The sequence below is a fragment of the Scophthalmus maximus genome, chromosome 2 (genome assembly GCF_022379125.1).
Source record: "Scophthalmus maximus strain ysfricsl-2021 chromosome 2, ASM2237912v1, whole genome shotgun sequence".
Taxonomy (NCBI): Eukaryota; Metazoa; Chordata; class Actinopteri; order Pleuronectiformes; family Scophthalmidae; genus Scophthalmus; species Scophthalmus maximus.
In genome coordinates, this window is record NC_061516.1 from 16487936 (window position 1) to 16500000 (window position 12065).

At 43.0% G+C, this 12065-nt stretch overlaps 2 protein-coding genes across 2 annotated transcripts in view; both read right to left on the reverse strand.

Annotated features, from left to right (window-relative positions):
- Positions 1 to 1101: 1101 nt before the first annotated feature.
- On the reverse strand, positions 1102 to 8538 carry dlat (dihydrolipoamide S-acetyltransferase (E2 component of pyruvate dehydrogenase complex)). Its single transcript, XM_035624385.2, has 14 exons — positions 8115 to 8538; positions 6551 to 6652; positions 6337 to 6461; positions 5892 to 6054; positions 5047 to 5173; positions 4662 to 4849; positions 4399 to 4522; positions 4194 to 4261; positions 3578 to 3688; positions 3235 to 3342; positions 3023 to 3141; positions 2614 to 2776; positions 2356 to 2492; positions 1102 to 2273 (listed from the first exon to the last, which is right to left on the reverse strand). The coding sequence occupies exons 1-14, from the start codon at positions 8370 to 8372 to the stop codon at positions 2144 to 2146; spliced, it is 1923 nt and encodes a 640-aa protein (XP_035480278.1). The 5' UTR covers positions 8373 to 8538; the 3' UTR covers positions 1102 to 2143.
- Positions 8539 to 9135: 597 nt separating this feature from the next.
- The window catches only part of LOC118300861 (dixin), an 11156-nt gene continuing 8226 nt past the window's right edge, over positions 9136 to 12065 (reverse strand). The window contains exons 16-21 of the mRNA XM_035625689.2: positions 12044 to 12065; positions 11707 to 11770; positions 11510 to 11606; positions 11183 to 11291; positions 10672 to 10751; positions 9136 to 10591 (exon numbers count right to left, since the gene is read on the reverse strand). The exon at positions 12044 to 12065 is cut by the window's right edge and continues 128 nt beyond it. Coding sequence (XP_035481582.1) covers positions 10582 to 10591; positions 10672 to 10751; positions 11183 to 11291; positions 11510 to 11606; positions 11707 to 11770; positions 12044 to 12065 — 382 coding nt within the window. The 3' untranslated portion in view covers positions 9136 to 10581. The remainder of the gene's footprint in view (positions 10592 to 10671; positions 10752 to 11182; positions 11292 to 11509; positions 11607 to 11706; positions 11771 to 12043) is intronic.

The following is a 12065-nucleotide window of genomic DNA, read 5'->3' on the forward strand; positions in this document are numbered from 1 at the left end:
TCGACAACAATATCATGTATGATATTTTTTTTTTTTGAAAAAGGAAAAAACAAATTTACCCCCAGAAGCCTATCACCCTGGTAGAGTCCCAGTTTGTCACTGTAGTGAGAAACTGTTCAAAGCATCATCCAGTTATGACCTATGGGATAAACAAAAAGCTGTCATTGATGCTTTTTGAAGGATTTACATGAAGTGTCAGTTATTCATGACTCACAGAAGTCGGTCTTGGCTGCCAAGTCCTCCAGTGAACATCGGAACGCGCTGGATTTGAGTCACAAACCAAAACGTCTCACGCCGGCTTTAGAGTCGAGCCACGAGGGCACGAAACTCGAGCCAGTTTCAAACATTCGTCATATTTAATGACGCCCCCGTATGGCAACAAGAGTAGACACTTTCACACATACGAGCATTTAGATGAATTTGGTTTCTCGAAGACTTGATAAATCTTCTCGAAGACTTGATCGGAGTGAGAGTGGAGCTGGGAAATAAAGTAGCACACACGCAAAAATAGATAAACATTCAAGTCAGACTGAACCAGATGTGGCCTTTTCAAGGTTTTTTTAAATTTGACCTTTTATTATGTCGCCTCGACGAGGTCGGGATCCTCCTGTTCAAGCTGGTTTGTTTAGACTCCTGTCAGTTTCCGCTTTTCCTTATTACATTTAAATACAAATTATTGTGGTGATGAAGTACTGATATGAAAAAAAAATATGAAGACAGCAATTACATGTGATAAAATTTGAAGATCAAATCTCAAACAAGTAAAACTGTGGAAGATAGATGCACAAGGAGGCTGACCGCAGGTTTTTGGTACGCTCAAGTATCTCAAGCTGTTTGCAGACAAAAGCTGCCCTGGACATTTTCTGGAACTTTCCCTGCCAGCCTCCGAATGAGTCCATGTGAGAACTCAGCAGGAAACTCTCCGGAAGATTCAACCAGGCGCCAAACCCTCGCCTGAAATTTCTTGCTGGGTTCATCTGACTCTGAAAATATCCTGCTAAGTTCGTCATGTGTGAACAGTAAACCCAATTTTTTCAAGCCACCTGAATCCCAGTTACATATTTTTTACAAATTAAAAAAAACAACAACAAAAACTGAAGGTCCTGTGGTACATGGTTGACTTCTCCCAATTTATTCAAATAACAAATAATATCCAGCACCAGCTTTGTGCGTAACAGCTGTGAAATACAGAATATTTCAACGGTAAGTGTTTTACTCTGAGATTAGGAAGTAAAACAACCTCACTGAAGAGAGAGAGTTGGCAAAACCGTTTGAGCTATTTCTTTTAAGAGCGTTGTTTTCATTCAGGTCTGTACAGATATTCACTACATGGTGAGGCCTCATCGGAGGCTCACCACCATATATATATATATGTTTATATATACAGCACTTTGTTCATGCTACAGTGAACAATATACACACTGTAGCATCAACTCACAGGGAGCACACTAAAACTTTCAACTGTGTGATCACTGGACAGGGACAGAGGTGTGTGTGTGTGTGTGTGTGTGTGTGTGTGTGTGTGTGTGTGTGTGTGTGTGTGTGTGTGTGTGTGTGTGTGTGTGTGTGTGTGTGTGTGTGTGTGTGTGTGTGTGTGTGTGTGTGTGTGTGTGTGGACTACCAAACTAACATTTAACTCCATCCTCTTGTCCCACAACCATTTACTCAAAAAACTCAAAGACATTGATGTACCTACCGTTGTCTGCATCACAACCACACAGAGAAGTGTGTGTAGAAACACACACGCACACACACAAACACACACACACACACAGGTTTTGGGATGAATCTGGTCGCTGGGTGGTCATGTAACACTTCCCTTTAAAAACATTGGTGTTTTAGTGACATATGGCCATGTCTCTATTCTAGGATAAATTAAACCTAATTCTGTTCTGTCATCAGATGAGGCCTCAATAAATAGGATGAGTGAGACAGCGAGAGGAGAGTGAGACAGACAGGAGCGGCAGAGAGACAGACAGGTAAGCAGAGTGAGGTCTGCCTCGTCCTCTTCGGGGGTAACTGGGAGTGACCTGGTGGCAGGCTGGCCAATCGCAGGAGGATCCACACTGGTTCAGACCAGTAGGATTGCTTCGGCGAGGGGCCTCGGCTTGCGGCTGCAGTCTAGATGTGCAGTACAGTCCGATCACAACAGCATGGTGACGGGTTTCTCCAGGAACTTGCGGAACTCTGCGAGCCACTGCGCGCCGACTGCGCCGTCCACCACCCGGTGGTCACAGCTCAGTGTCACGGACATCATGCTGGCTACGTCGAACCTGCGAAAACCAAACACACATACACTGTCAAATTAAGAGTCTTTAAATGCAGTATGTCTGGCTCGGCCGTCACCACACTGACCCTTTCTCATTATCGGCAGGCATCAGTCGTTTCTCGGAGCCTCCAACGGCGAGGATGCAGGACTGAGGAGGGTTGATTATCGCGGAGAAGTTCTTGACGCCAAACATCCCCAAGTTAGAGATTGTGAACGTTCCTCCCTGGTGGGCGAAAAAAAAAAAACGCACGTTGAAGAGTTTGCTAGTTTAATAAATGGTAGACGAACACAATCGAAACCCCTCAACAACGAAACCCACAGAAATCAGATAACGAGCGTCGTACCTGGAACTCGTGCGGTTGCAGTTTGCCGTCTCTCGCTTTGGCAGCGAGAGCCGACACATCGGAGCTGATGGCGGCCAGTCCTTTGGTGTGGGCATTAAACACGATGGGCGTGATCAGACCGTTGGCTGTGCTCACTGCTACACTGAGGTCCACCACGTGATTCCTGGAAAAATGAAAATAAGTCAATGTGACCTTGTCCTCTACTTGTACAATAGTGCAGATACACTTTTGGGGACCAACATCTAATGTCCTCCTCCAAATTAACCTGGAGTGAATTGAAATTTTAGATTTCAGATGCTAAGAGGATTGATGTGTGAATAAGAAAACAAAATTTTTGATTGGTTGAAAGGATTACAAAAGATCAGTACATCTACAAACCAAGAGAACTCATTTCAGTGTGTTAACTCACTGGCGAATGACCGTGTCCATCCAGGAGGAGTTACACTCGGGAACCTTGAGGCAGGCCAGAGCGCTGGCTTTGATGATGAAGTCATTCACACTGAGTTTGATATTCTGGGTCTTTACTTCCTGCACAGGGGAGTTGAGATGTGTTGTTTTTTTTTGAGACACAGGAAATAATTATCTTTCTATTATTTAATCATTTTGTTCCACAGTTCTCACCACATTGAGCTCCTGGCGAAGCTCAAGCACTTGGTCCATGTTGACATCTACAGACAGATAATAGTGGGGGATGGTTTGCTTCGACTGCATCAACCTCTGAGCGATGACCTACAGGACAGACGGATATATAAAACTTCAACAATGAACCCGAACCCATTGTAGAGAGGGATGAGGTGCGTTATCGAGTATCTGGCTTCAGGGGCGAAATGGTGGAACCACAGCTCAGTAATAAAGAGAGCGACACAGAAAATCCCTCACAACATTTAATATACCAGCACCAAGGGAGCTTGGCGTGAACAACACTTGACAGGCCACCGACAGTGAGGTGTGTGTTAGCTCGAACCTTGCGGATGTTGCTGATGGGGATGTCGGTGAAGGTCCCAGCTGGAGCAGCAGCAGGTGCAGGAGCAGGAGCAGCTGCAGCGGCGACTGGAGCGGGAGCAGCAGCTTTGGCCTGACAATGGAAAATGAGTCAATTAGCATCAACAGGTGTCACAACAAAACAAACAGTGTGACAACGAGGATTTGAGACGGTTTCCACAGTAAAAACTGTAATGATTTTTATTTTCAGCAAAGCTGATGATTTTAAGATCAAAAGCTTTTTGGCTTAACATGTTAACGACATTTGGACATTTAACTTTTCAATGTGTGTGACAGTCATGAGAAATGTTCTTCAGGATTTCACACAGCTTAAGGTGTTAAAATATCTCAAAGTTTGTCCACAGTTAAAAAGAAATTAAATGACAGACCAGAAGAGAAAACAACTGCATTTGAGAAGCTAGAAAACAAAAACACATCATCTGCTTTATGAAAGACAGGGCCATTAATCAAACAACCAAGTGCTTCATCACTGATGCATATTAAAGAAATCACAAATGGAGATTAAAGTTCTTAAATTTGATTTAAAACAGAATTAAATATGCATTAGTCATGTAAAAAAAAAAAGGAGCTTCACTTACAGGTGCAGGCTTTGGTGGAACAAAACTGTCAATATCTTTCCTGGTGACTCGTCCATCAGGACCAGAACCTGAACACAAAAACAGCTCCATGTGTGAAAAATATTCAAGCTACATTATCTTGTAATTGCTTTTTTGCTGTATTTCATATTTAACTAGACATAACAAGTGTTCTACCAAGTACATCACCTGCTTGTTGGTCACTTACCGCTGACCTGTGCCAGGTCAATTCCTTTATCAGAGGCCAGTTTCCTGGCGAGCGGGCTGGCGAACACACGTCCCTTTCTGGGTGCTGCTGGGGCAGCGACCGAGGGAGCAACTGGAGCTGCAGCCTACGAAATAACACAAAATGATCACAAATCAAGTAGTTACTATACGAGCAGGCCCAAAACTGAGTGGAAGCCATGTTCAGCATGTTTCTGTGGGGTATTTGGGAACAGAATTTGAAAGTGAAAGCTTCACATCTCTCACCGCTGCTGGTGCTGGAGCCGGAGGAGGTGTGGAAACCTCTGCCACTCCAGTTTCTACATAATCCTTGAAGGCAGCGATGTCACTTTCTTTCTCTACGATGATGCAGAGCGGTGCTCCCAGGGGGACGTCCCGAGTTCCCTCTGGAACCAGGATTTTGGCCAAATATCCCTCCTCCTGCACCTCAAAGCCTAAACACAGACACATGGAGAGGGGCATGTTGAGCTTTCACTGTAATACTTCACTTCAGGGGTAGAACACAAGGTATGTACAGCATTTGTCAGTTGCATGATAAAATAAAAACAATAATTTCACGTATATTAAATAAAAGCTTAATACTCTGTAGTGCGCAGAGAGTAAATTGCAAGACTGAGATGTTTGGGTTTACCGATGGTCGCCTTGTCGGTCTCGATCTCAGCCAGCAGATCTCCTTCGCTCAGCTTCTCTCCGACCTTCTTCTCCCAGCGCTGCACTGTTCCCATCGTCATGGTGGGAGAGAGGGCGGGAAGTGCGACCTGCAACACACACATCAAACACACAGCGATTTAAGTATCCGAGGAACAGAGATGACATCCATGTAGCCTCCAGTCTGGCCGCTTGGCACAAACACTTTTGAGGTTCGAGGTTCTTGAGAAACGTAGACACCTTAAATACAGCAAGAAAAAAAGCTTGTCCAAACAGGAAACAACAATGAATCGATTCACAAATATTTTCACAGTCATTTGTCTTCACTTCATCCTGAGAATTGTGATTATGAACATTGTTTTGTCATGACGCCAACATTAAATCATGTGAATAACTGGTTGAAGATAATTCTGAGGCAGAACCAAAAACCCTGACATCATAAAGAGAAAATGTGGAGTTATGATTGAGGAGCAGGTGTTTTTTTCCCCACTGTTTCACTTTCTTAAACCTGACAGACCAAATAGCTTAATACTAATATTTAAAAGTTAGGTTTAGAGCCTGGACAACACAAAAATGTTTCAAATGTTTTCTATGGTCCTATAGAAAACATCAAAGAAAGACTCTAATAGATGCACAAATGAATATATGTAATATATTTTAGATTATTCTGATAGAAATTAGCCAGTCCTGGTGAGAACTGGTGCTTCCCCCTGTGTCGCCTTCAGCCTGTTCATCCCAGTGTTCTGCTCTTAGTGGAAACAAACTGATGAGTTCAAAGTAGGGATCGACCGATATGGATATGGATATGAACAATTTGATCGATCAGACCTTCATGTGTGTGGGGTACGAGCTGCCGGGGGCTGCAGGAGGAGAAGCAGCAGCAGCGGCAGGAGGAGGAGGAGGAGGAGCAGAGGCAGCTGGTGAAGGAGCGGCGCCGGCTGCTTTAAGAGAGTCCAACGTTACATCCTTAAAGGCTGCGATGAGGTCGGGGCTACAAGGAAAAATAAACACACAGATATTAGATATAAATTTACACAATCACCAAAGGATCAGGAATTGTGTGACAAATTGACACAGAGCAGAAACACCAGCAGCAGTACTTATAATCAAAACCAATTAATGAAAATCTAATCTCATGTACTGATTTTTTATCACTATAAAAACAACAAAGTGTAAGTGGCCACCATCTGACACCTGTTTCACCTGTTTCACTCACTTCACCCTTCTACACCAAGGTCACTTTGTTTTTTCGAGTCTGTATTTTAACACTTACTCGTCGACCGTGATGCAGATAACCGACCCAACGACGACTTCTCTGGTCCCCTCTGGAACCAGGATCTTTGCCAGATAGCACTCCTCCAGCATCTCAAAACCTACGGTGGCCTTGTCAGTCTCCACCTGCATACACAGACGGCATTACAGATGTGTTCAGTGATCAGTTCGTACAGTTATATGGAAACACAAGACGCATGCACACGGCTCCTAACCTCAGCTATGAGGTCCCCCTCGCCAATTTTCTCGCCCTCCTTCTTCTCCCAGCGAGCGATCGTTCCCGTCTGCATGGTGGGCGACAGTGCGGGAAGCTCCACCTGTTGAACAAAACAAATTCCAAGAGTCATGAGAAAGTGCCATATTATACCTGGTGGCCAACAGATCATCACTATGAATTCACAGTATCCTCACTGGGGCTTTAGGACGGGGCAAACTCTGCTGAACGTGTAGATGTAGTAACTGCAGTTGCTACATCATTATCACCTCAGTCCCTTGCTCAATAAATGCCCCACACACAGCTGTGACATTTTAAGGTTATGCAACATATGATAGGAGACATACAAAAGTACAAGTGGAGAGACGGACAGATGTCAAACAGATCTACATCAGACCAGAGGAGGAGGGGAGATAACGGCTGTGACAGTGAAACATTTAGTGTGTCCTAATATAACAGTGCATGCTTATTGTACGCACTAGCTCCTATGTATCCTACTGATCTTTACCGTGTAAGGCTATTGGCTTCAATATACAAGAAATAAATGTGTACCATTTAATATACAAGGTGCTATTGCATGTCAGTCCAACTGAAACTGAGACGGTAAGAGAGGAGGCAAATTGTTTATGGACTATTAAATAGTAGTTGTTTTCTGAGGTGATTCACCATCATCCACCGGCTGTTTACATTTTTTCAGCAGCTCCCACAATGCAATGTATACAAAATTGCATTGTGGGACAATGGGTGTGCCTCAGCGGCTCAATCAAAATTCTGAATTTGAATATTCGTACTAACTTTTATGATGATGATGTTACTTTCATGATGCCTCATTTTAATGTTCAAATGATTAATGGGGGGGGGGGGATTTCAATATGTGATGATGATCCAATATCTCAGCAATAACGTAAGTCCAGAGGAAAAGTCCAAATACTGAAAACAGATCTGGGTTTTCTTCTTCTTCGCTCTCCTCTTCATCATCTCACGACCCGTCAGATGTACGTGTTGTCCCTGTATATTAAACTTTGTATATAATAAAACGAGCTGCACCTCCCTCAGCTGAAACAGGAACAAGCTGCTCCCACACTGATGCGTCAGTATTAATAATCTAGTGATGCAACATACAATAACAACGTGAGTCGGACGGACTCAACCTGTACTTTAACTACATGTTGCTACTTGTACTTTTACCTAAATAACATGTTCCATGCAGAACTTTAACTGGTGATGGAGCACTTCTCCCTAACTGTATTGATACTGTATCCCCCTGCTCGTCACTCATGTCGATGACAACTGGGCAAGAATACATATGGAAGATGTGTCGAGTGTCACCGGACTGACACCTGACAACAGGTACAAGCTTTGATTCCCTGATGAGAAACACTCTGACTTTGTCTTTAAAACTCCCTCGACGCCTTTAATTCAGCCAGAGTTTAACATGTGAGCCAGAGACACGAGCTGCTCGCTGCACAACGGCGCTGTTTCATGCTAGCTCCGGAGGTCATGCTAGCTGTAACCGTGAACGTCGGTGCTATAGCAACAACCGCAACCCGGTGCGGTGGCGTTACCTTCTGGTGCGGCGGGAGGCTGTAGAAGCGCTGGGCACGACAGCCGCCTGCCAGCGGGGGACACCGCAGCAGCAGGGTCGCTCTGCGGGCGAGGCCGGAGCTCGGGCACGCTGTCCGGGACCCCGCTCCGCGGTGAAGCCGCCTCAGACAGCCGGTTCCGGGCGCGGAGCGGGAGCCGAGCGCTGCAGGCCCGGTCGGGAGGGCACGGGGACAGGGCAGCCCAGAGGCCGGCCGGAGCCGCAGGATCAGACGAAGCATTTCGCAGCTGTTGGAATACTAGACAGAGCTGTTGAATAATGTAGTGTTCCTCACACAGGCATGAGAGATACGCTGGCACGGTCTGACTCTGTTCCCCGACGGACGGCCCGTTCTTCCCCTCACTTTCTAATGACCTCCCCCTGTCCAAAACACAGCGCTTTACGGCACTCCTCCCCGTCCTGCCGCCTCTCGGGAACAACTGTCGTAAACGGCCGCCACTCGAGTTTTGATCACCAGGTTGACACTAACACCACCAATCTGTGTAAAACAGAATACATAAATAAATGAATACATACATTTATCCAGAGCCTGATCTTTCGAACTATGACAGTCAAGAGCAACGTTATATCTTACTGCAATTATATCAGTGACCACACGGTGGCAGTACAACATCTGAATGAGCGCACTGCCTGAAGTGTCTGTGGTCTGTATAATATTGATTATTGATTATATTGATATTGACAAGCAATTATTTCTCCCAAAATTACTTTTATTGTTGCTTTAAAAAATATTGAAATAATCCTTTGATTATAGAAGTAGTTTGTTCAACTAACCACTGACACTAGACATAAACTGGGTATGGAGTTTTTCATCCATGGTAAAAAAAACTCAGATGAAAATGTAGAAGCATGTGAATGTTTGTGATGAGAAACACCGTCTGTCATTGACAGTTTATCAGCAAAGCGTAGTCCTCTTACCAAATAGGGTTTTTTCACTACTGTCTTCCAACCACCATAACAAACTGGAACAATGACTTGTCATCTCTTTTAAAAACAAAAGTTGTGTTTTATTACAAAATATGTCTTTCTAACATTCAACAATTTTATTTTTTTAAACAGACAGGATCCATATTTTGTAAAGGCTCCATTAAACAGACAAATGCAAAATAACCATCTCATCAGCAGATTGTACATTTAAGAGTACAGGCAGTTATGGCATTCGAATGGGTTTAGTAGACTGATGCATATTTCAGCTGAAGGCAAAAATACTGCTCTCGAATGTAAAGATAGACACAGATTAAAGGAACACATAAGCTAAACAGTTTCAGTCCACAGACGAGCAGACGCAGACGCACACGCGCGCGCGCACACACACACACACACACCAACACAACACATAAATACGCTCACCCACACCATAAATACTTTGTAGGTCCATTGATCCTGGACAAAAAGGCCACTTTAAAATTCAGATGTCGAATCCATATCCACAGCATCTTTGTAACAGTAATTGAATAGTCATAGTCACACTCTTCCAATATGTAAGGATAAGAGGAAAATATTTTTACACAAATAGTACAAAACAATTTCAACAAGTAAACAAAATAGCAGTGCTCTTCGTCTGCACTTCTACATGAACATCAAAGTTCCAGCATCATTTCTATTCACTGGCAGCAGTCCAGTATGAGTCTGTTTTAACACTTCATCCTACTTTTTACTGTTATGTGTAATCAATACAAGACTTAAAAGTAGCTGCTGGTACGTGGTCAGTGTATTTTTCATGTCAGACTGTAGACAAACTTTGAACAGCACAAGAACAAAATTAATTGTTCACAGTTTATTATTTTTCTGTCCTTGTCCTGTCCTGTAACTTTTGTGTTATAAAAGTGGAATTTTCTTCCTATTTCTTAGTAAGCTAAATAATTAATTTCAGATTTTCAATGAAGACTGAATTGTAACTGGGCTAAAGAACAACGAAAATTACATAACTGGTGATGTTTTTTTTAAAGACAGCATTGCTGCACAATGAATTAATAGTGATACTGAACACTGACAATTACATTGTTGAAGTCCACCCCCCAATCATCACACGGACCTCTGTCCTCCACCAGAGGTGAAACACCAACACCACTGTGGTTTTAGAAGGAGTCCAGTTTTGATACTGCAGTTATTAGGCAATAATACGCACAGGCTGGAAATAGCTTTCCTTTGTAAGGCACTGAGTTTTACGGTGTTGTAGACATCTTTTACAGATTTACACATTCTCCAGAGCAAGTCTGGCTCAGTATGGTTTAGTACAGTAATAGTCGATGAACCTAAATCTCATGCTGACAATTCTTACAGTAATTTTCCAATGAGTCAAATCTAAACAAAAAGAAAGAAAACATTGTCCACTTGTGCCTCTTTTCTGAATGCTTGTTTCGATGTGCCTCTGGGATCAGTGCATCCAGGTGCAAAACCAGTAAGTGTCAATCCACCACAGCTCGAACCTACAATGGCCTAAGATGGAAAAGAAAATGAGTTGTTCACCACTGGGAGTCAGGAAAATAAACAAAATGATAATATCATCTTATTGTTACCTTTCGTCACCACGGTCCTCTTCTACCCAGGCAACTATTTTTCCTTCCCAGCCTGGAACGACTGCTCCATCGTGGTACACCTGATCACAGACAATAAGGACATTAGGGATTAATATATGACCGCTCTGCTCTTACAACTATATTTACATTCCATGTGTATGCTGGAATGTATTTTTGGACAGGAAAAGAATTGTGGATTATTTCCTCCACCTTTTAGATTGTAGCACCAAACAGGGCTTCGGCAGGGTTCATCAAATGAAATTTAAGAAACTTTTTAATACCACATAGACAGCAATCTTATACGTTTTATTGCAGCTACACCAGTTAAACCAGTGACAGAAACAGAGTGGACAATATGGCTTACAACTATTTATCAAGTACATTCATTTATTCACAATGATAACCCAATTGCCTCATTACTTCCTAAATAATAATATAATATAATGACTCAAAAAAAAAGAGATAAAAAGCTTCCTGTATTAAGTAACCCATTTCCCCAGCCTTCTCTTACCTCCTCTTTCACGGTGCCAAACTCGGGGTCCAGTGCCTTGAAGTGGTACCTGTAGTTTCCTTCTTGATCCACAGCTGCCTTTACATCCTTGAGAGTTACCTCACCCAACCTGTACAATGATCACAAAGAGACTCACTCACTTTGTCGTCTCATGGCATTTTATATTTTCTTTGTTCATGTTACTTTGTACCTTTCACCAAATACCTAAAATACAATAAAAGTTTTGTGATTTTTTGTGTTTGTGGCCTATTTTTGAGGTAAATTTAGCTAAAAACCGCAACAAACATTTCAGAGAGAAAACAGCTCAACAGACACACACACACTAACCTCTTCGGAATATTGATCATGGAAGGTGTTGGGGATTTTCCAGTGAAATAAAGGATTTTAGTTGAGGCAGAAGAACCACTGTGGGACTGACAAACCTCTGTAATGAACAATAAATTGTAAATATTGTAAAAACATAAATAATCCGTGTATGTATGCATTCATGAGGAGTTGAGGGGGTAGATGCCGGAACAACTCACTTGTGTAAGGCCAGGAGTCAGAGTCTGTTTGTTGACCTTTACGTCTTGGAGACTTCCCCCTTCCCTGCAGGATTTGGAAAAATGTTCAGAGCCTCGCACGATCTCAAATCTGCAAATTTTGTCAAAAGTAACCCTATCTAAGAAGATTTGAAGATCAATGTTGTTGTATACTCTTTCATTGCTGCTCACTGATCAATCACATGCTCAAAAGTCAGGAGTGATCAAATCAATCTCTGTTATGGCCTCAACCATCACAGCTTTATCTCCAGTACTGACAGTGTGACAGAGAAACTGGTTTGTAAGAACTGAGGTGTTTATGCTTGTACAGCATTTGTACCCTGTGTGTGTGCACAACATGC